This window comes from Pleurodeles waltl, chromosome 5 (genome assembly GCF_031143425.1).
Source record: "Pleurodeles waltl isolate 20211129_DDA chromosome 5, aPleWal1.hap1.20221129, whole genome shotgun sequence".
Taxonomy (NCBI): Eukaryota; Metazoa; Chordata; class Amphibia; order Caudata; family Salamandridae; genus Pleurodeles; species Pleurodeles waltl.
In genome coordinates this window covers 1,775,999,258-1,776,017,671 of record NC_090444.1, presented here as the reverse complement: position 1 = coordinate 1,776,017,671, position 18,414 = coordinate 1,775,999,258, and the positions used below count along the sequence as shown (strand labels likewise).

General features: G+C 43.8%; 1 protein-coding gene across 2 annotated transcripts in view; it reads right to left on the bottom strand.

Annotated features, from left to right (window-relative positions):
* Positions 1 to 18,414, bottom strand: part of RBKS (ribokinase) — a 381,325-nt gene that overhangs the window by 307,093 nt on the left and 55,818 nt on the right. For both annotated transcript variants that reach the window (XM_069236222.1, XM_069236223.1), the window contains exon 2: positions 1,463 to 1,595. In XM_069236222.1, the coding sequence (XP_069092323.1) occupies positions 1,463 to 1,595 (133 nt within the window). The remainder of the gene's footprint in view (positions 1 to 1,462; positions 1,596 to 18,414) is intronic.

Sequence of the window (18,414 nt, the reverse complement as noted above, 5' to 3'; positions counted from 1 at the left end):
TATATATATATATATATGTATTTTTCTTGAAACTAGCAAAATATTCACTAACCTGCAGTACCTTAGGAAGTCATTAATAAAGGTTCCTCTTGAGTCAAATGCAAAAATCCTTAACATTCTCTCACAATGCTGGAGTACTTCAAATGGTTACTAGCTGTACCTCTCGTGTTGTTACTAGATTTCCTTCACGAGTCAGATGCCAACGCCTCGATATCTCTTTAATGAAGCTGCAGTACATCAAGAGGTTACTAGGCATCCTTCTCGAGTAAGATGCGAGTGGTCTTAACAAAGCTGGGGGTCTGTGACTTCAACATATACATTTAAATACATACTTTTGCTATTTGAATGCTATGTGTTTGTTTTCTATAGGAATCATGAAAATGGCAAAGCGGCATATGATAACGAGTCAATATAGGTAATTGAATATAGGTCAATATAGTCAATATAGTAATTGGTAATTATGATTGCCTTCAAATGTTTAACATTAAGGAACTAGTTTTCAAATGAATGTACATGGGTACACAAGCAAACTATAGTCACTCAAAATCAATATTTACAATGGTTCTTTGAACCAGTGTTCTATGTTGGGTACTAAGGTTGAAGGGAGCATAATCTGAGTGGCATTTGAGCAGCACAACTGATAAAAAACCCTTATATACATTTTTTATTTGGGAAAAGATGAGGCTGGCAAAACAGCTTAAGCTGATTTTAGGCAAGACCTAAAAAAAAAAGTATATTATTCTTTCACTAGCCACCTATTTTGTTTAAGATTTAATTTTGTGTTGCCATTAGGCTAATTCCTGGCATTTACACTTTGCCAATTTCACAAAATTGGGTGAAGTAATAAAAAAACCTAAAGGAACCAATGAAACAAAATGGAGGATTTTAACTTGCTTTTTCACTGTGGTTTAAAAAAAAACAAATGCCAAATGTAAGAAATTGGCTAAGTCTGTCAACAGTTTTCGCATTCTAAGTGTATGGTTTTCAACATAAATCTTGTGTTGTGTATGTTTAAAGAAATAATTAAGAATTCTGAACATCTCTGGAATTAATTGTAGCATACAAATATGTTATTTTGTTATTAGTGTTTCTAAGATAAATGGCTTGAAAAGCAGAACAAATGATTACATGGAAGTGCATTTCAAGAAGCGACACATTATATGCATTCAACATTAGTCATCATCATTAAATATACAATGCCTTGTATATCTAATAAATTACTCGCACAAAAGAATAAATTAGAAATAAATTTTGTCTTTGTGATTCATTTCAAAGCTGAAAATAGTTTAAGTTCAGGAGAAGTGTTGACGTCACTAACGTTGCTAACAATGACCCCATTCCATGCGGATGCGCCTACAAATCTTGTTAACCTCATGGCAGACGGCGGTGTCAGAGCTCATACCAAAATCATTGGGATTGTGGGTAAAAATGGTTTAGTATTTATAGTAAATTACAGACTCACCTTACAAATCATCGCTGTCTTTCCTCCAAGTCGGGCTGCCTGGATGCACTGGTTTGCTCCCTTTCCTCCAAATCCAATAAAAAACTTGTGGCCATGTATAGTTTCTCCTGCTTTCGGCAGGCGTGTAGTAAGGCTGTTAGTATACAGAATGAAACAAAATACATAAGCACTGTTCAGCAGGGTCAACAATTGGTTTTCTGCATCTTTACTGATACTGTGTGTTAAATAGTTTTGAGAATAAAGATATTGAAAGGATTACTTATTGCTAATCTTCATTATACAGAGCCCAGGTCATCCTTGTGTCGCGCCGTGGCGTCTCCCGGCCGGGCCGCGGGGAAAGCCGCGGCCCGTGTTAGGGGTCGCGGGGCCCGCGGCGGCCCTTTTCTCCGGCCGCGCGCTGTTATCCTGATGCGGTGAGGCCTGAGGCCCATGATTGGGCATCGGTCCTCGCCGCGCACAGCGCGCGACGCGGGTGTTGTCGTGGGGTGTCTGTGCCCCCCCCAGGATCACACTTACCGGGTGCCCCGTTTCAGGGGCTTCCTTTCCTCCTTCACGATTCCTGGAGCCATGCCTTCTCCTTCCCAGCACACCTTGCACCTCCCTTTTCCCTGCATGCATCTGTTCCCTTTTTTACTATGGTGCCTTATCCTATCTATTGCTATAGCCCCTTCCCAATCCAAAATGGTGGTGTTACTTCTTCCTGTCTATCACTTCCTGTCTAGGGGTATATAAGGGGAATCATTTCTTCTTCTCATTGCGTTGCAACACTTCTGCTGTGGTGGTCACGCTCCGGCTGGTCTTCGCTTGGACTCCAGTTGTTCCTTTTTTTTCCTCGGCTTTCCAGTATTTCCAGGCTCCTGAGTGCTAATTCCTTGTGTCCTCCTTCTGTTCCAGGGAGTTCCTGTTGGAGGTTTTTTCCCCTTGGGGTTCTTCCTCTGGGACTCCTTCTGGAGGGCACGGACTGTGGTGGCGTACTATTGTCAACAGCACTGTGGCTACCGGAAGGGGTCGCCCCTACCTCGGTCAGAGCAGGACTTGCAGGAACCGGGGCCGCACACCATCCCTCTCCGATACAGACGGTAAGCCCAGGGTGAATCGTGACAGATTGCAACGCCCAAAACTTCAGTCGTGGTCCGGAACCATGGAGAATCCTGTGATGAGTACGGAACCAACAAGCCAAACGTTGCTCTTGACTATCCAACAACAAGCCCAAGAACTCCAACAGCTATGAACTGAAAATACGGCTTTCCGACAAGCCCTAGCCTCTAGGGCCACTGATGTCCCTACTATCTCTGCAACCACACCTCGCTTCTCTGGGGATCCTAACAAATTGCGAGAATTCCTAGATGCTTTGACAGTCTACTTCGCATTCCGTCCTTCACAGTTCATGCAAGATAAAACTAAGGTCGGATTTTTGATCAGCGCTCTATCTGGTCCGGCCTTAGCCTGGGCAACCCCCTTGGTGACAGGCAATGGTTCCAGCCTGTCTAACTATTCAGCCTTTATCGCAGCCTTTAAACAAATGTTTGAGTGTCCTGGACTTGAATTTTCGGCAGAAGAAGCTCTATGCGGTATTCAACAAGGAAGTCAGGATGTTCTACAATACATCACACGGTGTAGACAGTTGACAGCTGAAACCTCTTGGGTGGAGCGTACCTTGTTGACCCTTTTTCGAAGGGGTCTTCGGGATGAAATCAAAGATGAACTAGTGCACTCCGCCAGAGTGGAGAATCTCAAGGGTTTAATGGATTTGACACTTGCGATAGAGTATCGTCTAAATGAGCGAAGAATGGAGAAGAAAAAGAGTCGTATACCATCACACTCAGTGACCTCCCGCGCCATTTTTCATCGTTCCGAGGAGACTCGTTCTGAACCTAAAGGGCCTACTGATGAGGAACCTATGCAAATCGATATGGCGCGTGGGCCGTTATCAACTAGTGAGCGTGAAAACAGGCGACGGAAAGGACTTTGCCTTTACTGTGGTGCTTCTGGTCATCTACTCCGTACCTGTCCCATCTGTCCAGCCAAGCCCTTGGGAAACGCCAGCTCCCGTCCTCTGTGAGAAGGGTGAGGACGGGATATTCCGAGATACCTTCCATCTGTTCTTCCAGAGAAGAAATAACTGCTCTTTTCCTCTTACCTTACAATTAGCAGATGGCCGTGAAGAAAGAGCACTGGCCTTGTTGGATTGTGGAGCCAGTGGTATCTACCTAGATGAAACATGGGCCATGGAAAGATAGATTCCTCGGATACCCAAGGACGTACCAGAGCAAGTCCACACGGTGGATGGTTCCCTCCTAGCCTCGGGACCTGTCAGGCATACCACTCCTACGTTATGTCTGTATTTCAGGAAACATCAAGAAAACATTTCCTTCGACTTGATATCCTCACCGCATCACTTAATGATTCTGGGGATTCCATGGCTAACCCGACATAATCCCTATATTAATTGGGAAACTAGAACCATTTCTTTTTCCTCCCACTTTTGCCAACAGCATTGTTATTTGGCAGGAACCTACTGGTCCCCGAAGAGTATCTTACTAACACCACCTAAAGTGGGATGTTCCATCAACTTTCTGCAAGGAGTACCCAGACATTATCTGAAATATGCAGATGTATTCCAGAAACCAGAAAAGCCTGTACTGCCACCTCATAGGGAATACGATTGCGCCATTCCTCTGGAATCAGACGCCGTGGTTCCTTTTGGGTGAATGTATTCTCTAACCGAGTCTGAGAAAAAGATCCTCAAGGAATTTCTAGAGGAAAATGTACAAAGTGGTCTGATTGCCCCTTCCTCTTCACCTGCAGGGGCTCCCCTCTTTTTCGTACCAAAGAAGACGAAAGATTTACGTCCTGGAATAGACTTTCGCGGATTGAATAAAATCACTACTAAGGACCGCTACCCTCTGCCTCTTACTAAGGATATCTTAGAAGCCGTCAGAGGGGCTAAGAAATTCACCAAGTTAGATCTTAAGGGAGCATACCATCTTTTAAGGATAAAAGAAGGTGATAAATTGAAGACCGCCTTCAGAACACCTTTCGGCCATTATGAATTTCGGGTAATGCCCTTTGGACTAACCAATGTTCCCTCTATCTTTCAGAGATTTATGGACGCTATTTTTTCTGATCTCCTACACCAGACAGTGGTCGTCTATCTGGATGATATTCTGATATTCTCTGTTCACCCAGAACAACACACTAAACATGTACTCCAAGTATTAGAAAGGCTTAGACAACATCATCTATTCTGCAAGCCAGAAAAATGTGAATTTGATCAAACTGAAGTAAAGTACTTGGGGTATTGCATAAGTCAAGTAGGTGTTGCCATGGATTCAGACAAGATCCAAGCCATTCTGGATTGGCCATCCCCCTCCTCCATCAAGGAAACTCAGTGTTTTTTAGGATTTGCCAATTTCTATCGTCAGTTTATAGCCGACTTTGCCCAGCGAACCAGTTATATTATACAAACCCTTAAGAAAGAAAGTCTACGGAAGGGTTTCTGTTGGACCAAAGACGCAGAATCCGCATTTCAAGAGTTAAAACATGCCTTCATTCAAGCTCCCATTCTACGGCATCCAGACACCACCAAACAGTTCCTTGTCGTTACAGACGCCTCAGAAAGAGCAATCGGGGCTGCCTTGCTCAAAAACAAGATGATGATGGGTTAAAGCACCCCGTATTCTACCTTTCACACGTACTATCTGACTCCGAACGTAACTATTTGGTTTTAGAACCAGAACTACTCGCCTTGAAGACAGCTTGCACTGAATGGAGACACTTTCTTATGGGATCGAAAGAACCTTTTGAGGCACGGACAGATCATTGGAATTTACAGTGTTTGAGAAACTTTCAATGCCAAAATAGTCGGCAGGCTCGATGGGCTTTCTTTTTTAGTCAATACGATTTCTACATCACATATATCCCTGGTTCCCAAAATATTTTGGCAGATGCCCTCTCACGCCACTACCCTGAGTGTAGTGATTCTCCTGTGCAAAACCTATTTGAAAATAATAGGATCATTGGGTTGGTACAATCATTCCTTGACAAAGTGAAAACTGAATATTCCAACTTTGAAACAACTGAGATGAACAATTTACGACCACAGCTCCATAAAGATCAGGATTACTACTATCACAAAAAGGCATTGTTCCTACCTACTAAAATAGTCCAAACAGAGGCCCTGCGAATGTGCCACGATTCCCCCATCGCAGGTCATCGTGGTATGAAGGCTACCCTAGATCTCCTGCTTCGCTTTTTTTGGTGGCCCACACTTAAAACAGACACTGAAAACTATGTGACTTCTTGTCCCATCTGTGCACAAGTCAAAACACCTCGTAATAAACCAGTAGGATTACTCCGTCCTTTACCTGTTCCACCAGGTCCATGGCACACTATATCCACCGATTTTATGTGCTCTTAGCCTCCTTCAGTTGGGAATCGGGTAATAATGGTAACGATTGACTCCTTCACGAAAATGGCACATTTCACAGCATTAAGGAAACTACCTACGGCAAAAGAACTAAGTCAAATCTTTATTCAGGAGATCTTTCGGCTTCATGGCCTGCTGCAAGTCATTATCTCAGACCGGGGTCCCCAATATATCTCCAGTTTTTGGAGACAATTTTGTAAGACACTAAGAACAGAAGTAGCTTTATCATCTGGTTTCCATCCCCAAACTAATGGACACACAGAACGGCTGAATCAAGGCCTTGAACAATACCTACCTAGTTTTTGCAATGCTACACAAAGCAATTGGTCTACGTACCTACCACTTGCCGAATTCTCATACAACAATTCGGTACACAGTGCATCGAAAGTCTCTCCTTTTTATTGTTCTTATGGATTCCATCCGAAAGCCTTTCCTATTCCTCTGAAAGAAACATCTACTCTCCCTGCCATTACCTCATATGTCCGGCAACTACGTGGTATCCAACGTGTCATACATTCGAATCTTTTAGCCACAAAAACACGCATGAAAAGAATGGCTGACAAGAAACGTTGTGAGGCCCCGCATTATCAGATCAACGATAAAGTCTGGCTTTCCTCTAAATTCTTACCTCTTCGATTAACCCAAAATAAGGTAAAACCTTGGTATTATGGTCCATTCCTGATTCTTCAAAAGATCAATCCTGTTTCTGTTTGTCTTCGTTTGCCTCAGACTTGGAAAATACATCTTGTGTTCCATGTATCTCAGCTTAAACCCTATGTCCCTGATCCTTTTCGCAGACAATTCACCTGTCCTCCTCCTCAACTGGTTGACAACGTGCCTGAATACGAGGTCCAGGAAATCTGTGACTCTCGAGTCTTCCGTGGTCGTCTCCAATACCTCATTCATTGGAAGGGCTACCCTATGAGTGAATGCTCCTGGGAAGACGCATCTTCGGTTCATGCCCCTCTTCTGATCCGGCGTTTTTTCCGTCTTTTCCCTCACAAACCTGGGGCCTCGGGGGGGGGGGGGGAACCTACTGTCGCGCCGCGGCAGCCCGCGGCATCTCCCGGCCAGGCCGCGGGGGAAGCCGCAGCCCGTGTTAACGTTAGCGGGGCCCGCGGCGCCCCTTTACTCCGGTCACGCGCTGTTCTCCTGATGCAGCGAGGCCTGAGGCCCAGGATTGGGCGTCGGTCCTCGGTTCGCACAGCGAGCGACACGGGTGTTGCCGTGGGGTGTCTGTGTCCCCCCCCCCTAGCATCACACTTACCGGGTGCCCCGTTTCAGGGCCTTCCTTTCCTCCTTCATGATTCCTGGAGCCATGCCTTCTCCTTCCCAGCACACCTTGCACCTCCCTTTTCCCTGCATGCATCTGTTCCCTTTTTTACTATGGTGCTTTTCCTATCTATTGCTATAGCCCCTTCCCAATCCAAAATGGTGGTGTTACTTCTTCCTGTCTATCACTTCCTGTCTAGGGGTATATAAGGGGAATCATTTCTTCTTCTCATTGCGTTGCAACACTTCTGCTGTGGTGGTCACGCTCCGGCTGGTCTTCGCTTGGACTCCAGTTGTTCCTTTTTTTTCCTCGGCTTTCCAGTATTTCCAGGCTCCTGAGTGCTAATTCCTTGTGTCCTCCTTCGGTTCCAGGGAGTTCCTGTTGGAGGTTTTTTCCCCTTGGGGGTTCTTCCTCTGGTACTCCTTCTGGAGGGCACGGACTGTGGTGGCGTACTATTGTCAACAGCACCGTGGCTACCGGAAGGGGTCGCCCCTACCTCGGTCAGAGCAGGACTTGCAGGAACCGGGGCCGCACACCATCCCTCTCCGATACAGACGGTAAGCCCAAGATGAATCGTGACACCTTGTGAGAGGATGGGCATGGTACTTCTAAAATAAACTCTTAGTTTGGTAACAGCAGGAAGAGGAAAGGGTATAAGACTGCTTCATGGGCACATAGATCAGAGCCTTTGTTAAATTTATACAATTCTAGAAGTAGAAGTGACCTTGGTTTTGGGCAAGGGATAGGTCTGAAAAGGTTTTACCACATATGGTAAGAAATGTGACAAAGAAAACAAGATTGCACCTGTGCAGTTATGGTTAGATATGACTTTCCATTGAAATACTGTTGTTTTGTCTTTGCTAAAAACTTTGCTGCCATTTGACAAATATGCACAAAACTTTCCAAAAACAATTCTCATCCAATTTGAGCTTACACAGAATTCGAGCAGATCCAGTAACCCCATAGGTGCGGGCGTCGGCCACTGGCTGATGCCCGCACACCCTTACTGGTGCGGGTCCCGACCAGTGACCGACGCCAGGGAGGGGTTTGAAAAATCCTCCTGTGTGTTGCACCGGAAGATTTTTGTATATTTAAAGTTCCCCCCAGTAGACACGGAATAGCTTCTGTGTCTCCCCCCTGCCCCTCTGTGAGGTCAGCGTGCCGAGATGCGCGCTGATGTCACACACCGTTTTCCCCACCAGAGCAGGAAACAGCAGGTAAGGCCGCTTTCTGCTCCGGTGGGGAAAACGGACTTGGAAGGGCCTCCCCACCCTACAGAAAGACCTCGTTTGAAAGGGGAGATTCTCCCCTTACAAACAAGGGCTTCCTAAAATGGTTTCCTGGCTGTGGATCGCAGCCGCGCTGCAATCCACAGCCAGGAAACCCCACTAGACACCAGTGATTACACTTGGGGGGGGGGTCGGTCCCCTCTGAAAATGGGCCATCCCCCTAACCACCCTCTAATCCCTCCACCTCCCCCCCACACCCCGCCCCGGGGGCATATTTTAAAAATATATATATATGTTAGTTTACGCCTGGGGTGGCGCAATCGCGCATCCCAGGGGTTTAAAAATTTAAATAAAAAAATACTTTAAAAATTGAAACTGACAGGGGGTCGCCCCGATCGCCTCCCCAGGGAAGCCATACAGCTATTAAAAATATATATAGATTTAAATATATAGATCTATATATAGATATAGATCTATATATAGACCTGTATATAGATATAGATCTATATATAGATATATATTTATTTATATATATACATATATATATATATATATAGAGAGAGAGAGATCACTTTTGTCAATACGTGTGTGGTTTCCCTGGGGGCTGCGATCTGCCCAAAGGGAAACCACATCCACATATAAAATTGATCCCTATACACACACAACATATATATATATATATATATATATATATATATATATATATATATATATATAGAGAGAGAGAGAGAGAGAGAGATATTCACCACCAGTTGTCTAGCAATTCGCATCTTCAAAGCAATGCACATACTCCAACCCCCACGTTTCAACCTTAGCTTTTAGGCAGCCAAAAAAAGTCAAGCTAACTCTTGTGAGTATGATTCTGCTAGAAAAGTATCTGACTTTTGTCTAGTGGCAGTTTTGAAGCCATAAAGTAGTGCAGAAGGTTTATATGCCTACTGCAAAGATCAAATCTGTATTTTATGTGAATAGCTGAGTGGATTAGTAAAGCCAGCAATTACCTGCGCTATAATACAAATGAAATGTATGTGCGGAGGGCGGCTATGGAGAGATGAAGGGCACTTTTGCTGGGTGGTAGTGAGGGAATCCGAGGAGGAGGTCATGGGAGTGGGAGCACCAATAATGATTGTCGGACTAGGCGCCAGAGGCGCTAAAGACTGTGACGATTGGTATGTGACCAGGTGAGGTAATAGTGTGTGTTTTTTGTTTTTTGAGTGCCTTGAGAGAATGTGCTGATTGAGGGAAGAAGCGAAGGTAAGGTGACCTTTTACTGTTGCACGCATCACACACACACACCAGCAATTCTGTGACTGTCTACGTAGACTAGTGTTTTAGAGCGACAGTAGCAGAGATGGCGTCTCGTTGGATGACTGCTGCTCAAGCCCTAACTTGGGTTATAGAGGACAGCTCTGATGTAGGATCAGAGACTGAGACAGCAGATTCTGAGACATAGGACAATGGCGCAGAGTCTGGGAGTGATTTTTCAGTCCAGTCGGAGGAGTCCCATCCGACAACTCCTCTTCCAGTGATTCTGAGGGAGGTGATGAGGACAGTCCTGCGGGACTGTGCAGCGGGTTAGCCCAACTCAGAAAGCAGGTGCAGGCGGCAGCAAGCACAGAAAGAGTGCTCTCTTGGGAGCTCCCCAATTTAGTTAATCCCCAAATTCCACTGCCCAAATCGTATTGTGGAGACGTCTAAATTATCTATCACAAAACAAACTGGTTTTGTAAGGCAGGGACCTGCGTTTTTGGTCCTGGGCTCAGTGGCCATATAGGGAAACCTACCAAACCGAGACATTTCTGGAAACTAGACACCCAAGGGAGTCCACGGAGGTGTGGCTTGTGTGGATTCCCCAAAGTTTTCTTACCCAGAATACCCTGAAAAGGTGAAATGTTGAATTAAAACTCTATTTTGTCTTGCATTTCTATCGCACAAACTACAGGAATATGCTGGGAACCACAAAATTCCTACCACCTACTGTTTCTCCACCTGTCCTAATAAAAGTGCTACCCCACTTGAGGGTCTGTACCTAGTGCCTGTGTAAGGAATGGATCACCCCAGGGGAAACAGTCGCCCTCATGTAAGGACTAACATTGACCGTTGTGTGATCCATTCCTGACACGGGCACTAGGCCTACCCACCCAAGTGAGGTACCAGTTTTATCAGAAGACCTGGGAGAATGCTGGGTGGAAAAAAGTTTGTGGCTCCCCTCAGATTCCAGAACTTTCCATCGCGAACTGTGCAGTAAACGTGTTTTTTTAGCCAAATTTCGAGGTTTGCAAAGGATTCTGGGTGACAGACCCTGGTGAGAGCCCCACAAGTCACCCCATTCTGGATTCCCCTAGGTGTCTAATTTCCATAAACGTACAGGTTTGGTAGGTTCTTCTAGGTGCCGGCTGAGCTAGAGGCCAAAATCCACAGCAAAACGTCAGTTTTCTTTGGTAAAATGTGATGTATCCACGTTGTGTTTTAGGGCATTTCCTGCCGCAGACACTAGCCTAACTACATAAGTGAGGTACCATTTTTATCAGGTGACTTGGTGGAATGCTGGGTGGAAGGAAGTTTGTGGGTCATCTCAGATTCCGGAACTTTGAAGCACCAAAATGTGAGGAAAATGAGTTTTTATAGCCCAATTTTGAGGTTTGCAAAGGATTCTGGGTGACAGAACCCAGTGAGAGCCCCACAAGTCACCCCATACTGGATTCCCCTGGGTGTCTACTTTTCATAAATGTATAGGTTTGGTAGGTTTCCCTAGGTGTCGGCTGAGCTACAACCCAAAATCAGCAGCTAGGCACTTTGCAAAAAACATATAATTTTTCAATGAAAAGATGTGATGTGTCCATTTTGCGTTTTGGGGCGTTTCCTGTTGCGGCCCTAGGCCTACCCACACAAGTGAGGTACCATTTTTATCGGAAGACTTGGGGAAATACTGGGTGGAAGGAAGTTTGTGGCTCCCCTCAGATTCCAGAACTTTGCAGCACCGAAATATGAGGAAAGATTGTTTTTTTAGCCCAGTTTTGAGGTTTGCAAAGGATTCTGAGAGACATAATCCAGTGAGAGCCCCACAAATCACCCCATACTGGATTCCCCTAGGTGTCTACTTTCCATAAATGTATAGGTTTGGTAGGTTTCCCTAGGTGCCGGCTGAGCTACAGCCCAACATCCACAGCTAGGCACTTTGCAAAAAAACAATCATTTTTCAATGGAAAAATGTGATGTATCTATTTTGCGTTTTGGGGCGCTTCCTGTCATTGGCACTAGCCCTATCCATACAAGTGAGGTACCATTTGTATCGGGAGACTTGGGAGAACACAGAATAGGAGAACAAGTGTTATTGTCAGTTGTTTTCTCTACATTTTTGCTTTCCAAATGTAAGGCGTAAGAAAGAACTCTATTTGAGAATTGTCCTGTAATTCACCTGCTAGTATGGGGACCCCCAAATTCAGAGATGTGCAAATAACCAATATTTCTAAACTCCTTATTTTGTGCCCATTTTGGAAATACAAAGGTTTCCTTGATATCTATTTTCACTCTTTATATTTTACCAAATGAATTGCTGTATACCTGGTATACGATGAAAACCCATTGCAAGGTGCAGCTCATTTATTGGCTCTGGATACCTAGGGTTCTTGATTAATCCACAAGCCCTATATATCCCAGCAACCAGAAGAGGCCAGCAGATGTAACGGTATATTGCTTTAAAAAATCTGCCATAGATGGAAAAAATTACAGATGAAAACATGGACAGAAATGGCTGTTTTTTTCAGCTTTTATTTTCTGTAGAAAAACCTTGAAGGATCTACACAAATGACCCCTTGCTGTATTTAGGATGTTGTCGACTTGTCAGAAATGTTTAGCTGTCCAGGATCCAGCATTGGTTTCACACCCATTTCTGTCACTAACTGGAAGGAGAATAAAAGCACAAAAAAATAGTAAAAATGGGGTATGTCCCAGTAAAATGCCAAACCTGTGTTGAAAATTTAGTTTTTCTGATTCAAGTCTGCCTGTTCCTGAAAGCTGGGAAGACGGTGATTTTAGCACTGCAAACACTTTGTTGATGCCATTTGCAGGGTGAAAAACAGATGCTTTCTTCTGCAGCACTTTTCTCCCATTTTTAAAAACAATCCACACATTTTAGCTGTATTTGGTCTTCTCCAGGGGAACCTACAAACTCTGGGTACCTTTAAAATCCTGGGAATGTTGGAAAAAAGGACACAAATTTGGTGTGGATAGCTTATGTGCACAAAACGATATGGGGGCCTAAGCGCGAACAAGCTCAAATAGCCAAAAAAGGGCTCCGCACTGGGGGAAGGAGAGGCCCTGCAGCTAGGGGGTTAAAGAGGGACACAAAAGGGAGTGGAGGTGTAAACTTCCACAGGCAGCTTTAGAAAGAGCTTCAGGAAAAAGGCATTATGGAATTACAGAAAACTCAGCATGAAGGTGGAACTTTACTCAAGGAAGTAGCTTTGCTTGTTTGGATGTAAATCCATTCAGTTGCTTTTGAGAAATTGGCAACAGAATAGTATTTTTTGTAGGCCTCAAATTGAGCCAACCTGTTCTACAAAATAGATGATTCTGGAGTATTACCCCACAAAAAGTCCTCAAACCAGGGTTCAAGAGCCGTCCAAAGACCTACATTTTTTTAAAAATAAACAAAAAGTGTTAGACGAGGGATCTCTATTTACTGCCATCTATTTTAGAAAACAGATGTCATGGGCCTGGGCAGGCTGACTGACTGACCCCCTGCTATTAAATATTACCATTTTCTTTTGCAACTTAACTGGGGGGGGACACAAAAGGATTACAAGTTACCTACAAGCTCAAACCAAATGAAAAATAACTGAAATTTGCTAATTATGTTTAGAACCACAATCTATAAATTGAACAACAGGCATACAAACCATATCTTCTAAACCAAATGCAACGCCTGTGAACTCATAATATTTACACCAATAATTAACAACACCTAAAAGCACGGCATGATTAAATAGCAATATACATGCAAACCAATTAATAAAACTACAATCAGCGTAATCTCTTTCATAGATTATTTCCAACATTTGCAATAACATTGGTCACCCTGGAGAGGTCCAGAGCATCACATTTGGGGCCAGATGTAGGAAACTCCCAAATTGCGACTTGCAATTTGCGAGTCCCTGCGACTCGCAAATTGCAAGTCGCAATTTGGGATGCAGAAAGGTGTCTCAGACACCTTCTGCGAGTCGCTATGGGGTCGCAAAGAGCCACCTCATTAATATTAATGAGGTGGGTCTTTGCGACCCCATAGTGACTCAGGGCACTCACGGGGATGGAGGCCTGCTGGGAACAGCAGACCTCCATGTCCGTGACTGCTTTTAAATAAAGCAGTTTTTTTTTTTCAAAGTGCAACCCGTTTTCCTTAAAGGAAAACGAGCTGCACTTTGAAAAATAAACCAAAACCTTTTGTTTCGGTATTTTTCAGGGCAGGTAGTGGTCCATTGGACCACTGCCTGCTCTGAAAAATTATTATTAGGTCTAGTCACAAAGGGGAAGGGGTCCCATAGGGACCCCTTCCCGTTTGCGAGTGGGTTACCATCCACTTCAAGTGGATGGTAACTGCGAGTCCATTTGCGACCGCGAATGGAATTGCATACAACTGCGACTCGCAAATAGGAAGGGAACACCCCTTCCTATTTGCGAGTCGGAAATGCATTTTGCGAGTCGGTTCCGACTCGCAAAATGCATTTCTACATACCAGATGGGGTTTAGCGACTCGCAAACGGTGTTTTCGCCGTTTGCGAGTCGCTAAACCTTTCCTACATCTGGCCCTAAGTGTGCAAAAATTCTTCACCTGCAATTATGTCAAATCAATGTATTTTACCTAAATCCCTCTATTAAATTTAAGAGAACAAGTGTAGAAATAATCCAAACGAGCATCTTGCATACATTGCAAAACATTACTGGATGCATGTAATTCTAGGCACTCAGATTAATTCTGCATTTTATTGACTTTGGGTGATTTTCACAAAAGGTATTATCAGGCGTAAGCACAAGATTATCGATAAAATACCTCATTTATGCCTGTTAGGAATTCACAAAGGGAATGCGCCAAAATATGCAGTAGTAAATCCAAATAAATGGGTGAGAAATGGGTTTTCAAGGCCTGGTTTTATTTAGAACAGGTGTAATCCCAACCTCTGATCAAATCTCTTCCCACTCTGGAAATGGCTAGAGATTTTCGCCAGCCAAGATGGGAAACGGAGGATCACCCCAGAACTGCTGAGAGTATAGAGAAAGGGTTTTATCCATCGAGAAAAATGGTTTCCCTGCAAAAACAATGTTTATTTTCACGGGAGGTTCCATTCCTCTCTGCCAAATTCCACATTATGTACTATTCCCCTCCTAAGCAATAACAATCACTGGGATATGTGACACGTCATTCCCTGGACTATGCCTGGAAACCTCCTTTCCAGGTCTGCTCTGGGAATGTTTGTCAATGGAGAAGGATATAAACACATGTCTAGGCGGAAATGTAAATCTCTACCCACGCTTATTTTTTCCTGAATGAGTGTATGATACACAAATATATTTACTAAATATTTAATGTCTAATGAAAGAGAGACAGGGTCAAAATATAGGAGTATTCCTGTTCTCTTTAGAAAGGGTGGAACAGCGTTCTGGTAACTTTCACAAGTTTTACCATTTTGTAAAATATAAACGTGTGTATGTCAGATGTGCAAATGAAGGTCTATGTAATTAACTGTGAAATTAACCAACAGAACAAACCAAAAGGCATGGGTCTTACCACTTAGCGGCTTTCCATTAAGAGGTTGTGCTCTAACGTGGGTTTCATCCTAGTTTAGACCAATCAAACCATGAGATGAAAATTTCTATGACTAGTTTGAGAGTGTCATTTATCTGAATAGCACATTATCAGGCTCCATATTCCTTTTTCATAACCTCATCGCCATCTGTTTTACTATAATTGGAAGATAGTAAATATATTTCAAGCTTATGTAAGTGAGTAATAAACATTTGTTAAACATAATGCTCACCTAACTGGTATCATGGCGCTGTAAACACTTTGCCGGGTCCAAGAACGCAAAACGATCTCATTTTTGCAAGAGATTACTCAGTTTAATCTAGTTATGGCCATGGTGGAAGCAATGCAATTGTAAAAACAAGCTAAAACTGCAAGTTTAACGATAGCTCATTTCCCATCGTTGTGATTATACCTCTGAAGGAACACATTACCCCGCAAATGCTCCACAGGTACTGGATTCAGTGAACAGAGCCTGCGAAAACACCTGATTAAACTGACTGAGATCCTCCATGGTGACACCACGACTACCATAGTAGGTAAAAGTGGGAACCATAGTCCTGTGCCCGACAAAGCAAGGTGTTCACCAAGGCAAGGCGTTCATCAAGGTTGGTGGCCGACCTGGTCCTTGTTTTGGTTGTGTCCAGTGCTTAATTTGTAAATAAAAACATGCCGGTGCACGAAGCCCTCCTCTTAAACACACAACTGCTGCATTTAAATGTGCGATCGCGGAGTACTGAGGCAACAAAATCCTGAAGCCATCTCGGGCCTCTTCAATCCATTTACAGCCACTCCCTACCCCTTCATCTCACTCTTGCAGCTTTCTGCTTTCTCCTTTTGTGACGCTTTTTCGTTTTTCTCTTTCTCCGTTGTTTCCATATGTGTTTTTTTTTGCTCGCAGCAAATGGTTGACCCAGAAGAATAAGCCCCAGCCCTCAAAAATAAGTGCCGGTGCTCAGCACCGGAAACAACAAGCACAAATTAAGCACTGCTTGTGTCTTTAAGGCTTCAGATATGGGTGTTACCATTGGCTAATCCCGCTGAGGCGGTGAGACTAGATTAACCATTGCCTGCTACATGCACACATTTCCTTAATCTCCACGACACAGAGGAGTTTGTAGAGACAACTAGGATTTGCAAATCCCTTCTTTAAAAACAATCGTTTAAAGTAATGTTTGACAAAAACATAAATTACACATTTTGGTAAAGTGTTGTGTAAATGCACGTGGTCTTTTCATAATGAGAGAATACAGAGAGTAAAAGAATACTCATACCTGCAATCATGTTCCAGGGGAATAGTAAATACACTAACTGGGATAAATTCTGGTCTTGTTTGGTTTTCTCATACACGAGGGGCAGATTGCTATGAGCAGGGCCACTGGAATTATGCAGCCAGGGAGGTGCAAATTATGTCCAAGAGTTGACTAAATTATGGTTCAAGAAAACGCAAATTATTAAATGCAATCCAGCACATTTTAAAGCGTATTAACTCACTATTTTGTTAGTTTTACACGTTAACACTGTACGGGCTAATGTTGCACCTCATCAATACTAGTTTAACATCTAAATACACCAGTCAGCATCTGAAACTGGAACCGCTTCTGTGCGACAAAAGGCCTGCCACCGCGTGGAAACGTATGTAGCGTTTTCAGTAACTTTGGATCCATTTGAGCTAGAAAAACTTTTTTGTTAAATCTAGAAATTATGCAGAAGATGACGGATGACGTCACACGTGTAGCAAATCCATAATTGCAGAAAAGACTATGGTTGAATCATATAAATCCAGTGGCGCTGCCTGTAAGTGCTTTCCACGGTATGTGTGTCAAACGATCCCTGCAGTGTGAGCTAGCACTGAGGGCTGCAGAATTGTAACTGATTGAAAATGGGCTTTATGCAGCCTTAACTGAAGTTCCGAGATATATCCTGGTCGCTGAACTGTCCTCGGAAGGAGGGAGGGGTGAACGCTGCTCAGCTCCTGGGTCAGGCTGGATAACTACGGAAAGCAGTTTATCGGAGCTGGGGGCGATCGGGGGCTGATTTCTGACAGTTTGCCTTCACAGCTCTTGCTGTGAATGATCATCAGTCCTGGCCCTGCGTGCTGTTGTTAGCAGTTGAACATTCACAGCAAGAGCTGTGAAACAAAGGCTTCGGAGCCGAATGGGATTTCACCCCCTCGATCTCCGAAGCCTTTGTTTTCTCAATTAGGACATTCTGCCCTCATGTGGGGTAATGTTCTCATAGCTTTATAGCCCTCCAGGGCTGGGGGATCTACGCCCCCTATTAAAGGCCCGCTCCCTTGTTAAAGGCCCTCGCCTTGGCTTGGGCATTTAACAATGAAGCGGGTATTTAGTGGGGGTATAGCACCTATGGTGGGCTATAAAGCTATATCAGAACACTGGAATGTTGAGAGTTCCATTGAATCCAGTGGCTCCCCTCTAATAGTGGATGGTATATGCCTTCTTGCTCCAACATTCCAATGCCTGGCTTCATGTTTCTCACTGTTTAATTAAGAACATTTTATTCTTATTGGATGGAATGCTCTAAACACCTCATATTTCTTCTGCCAAGGTCTGTGCTGGTTGTTAAAAGCTCTCTCCCTTACTATAACTAAGGTTCAGGGCCCTTAACAATTTATTAGAAAACCACTTTGACAGAGTGCCTTATCCAGTTGAATGGATGCCACCGGAAGCATGGCAACTGTCTACTGATCTGCTGACAAAACCTACAAGGGGCATTTTCAAGGCAGATCAAAGGAGGATATGATGCGTTTCTTACTATTATGTATGTTATGATTCCCTGACAGGTGTGTTTAACAAGATAGTGAAAAAGGAGAATTTGAGAAGCAAAAGTGATGCCTTCACATTCTCACATATAACACTGTTTTAGAACATGTGTAGGTTGTTGCTAGACTTGTCACTTAACTTGAGAGACATATTTGAGTCTCAATTACATATGGCTTCTCCTCGTCTGGAGTGGCACAACAGACTGAAATTAATTGACTGGAATACATTCCAGAATATTTACTAAACACAGCACACCACGAGAGAAGACATAAGGCGGAGAGGATATGTGGAACAATAATAGACAATTAATACATTGTAGATTGGTGGGTGACGATAGCCCAAATAACTCAAATGATTCATCTAAAAAGTAGCTGGGTACTCAGCAACATAACTCCAGGAAGGATGGATGCTTACCATTAATGCATGCAGTGCCTTTTTA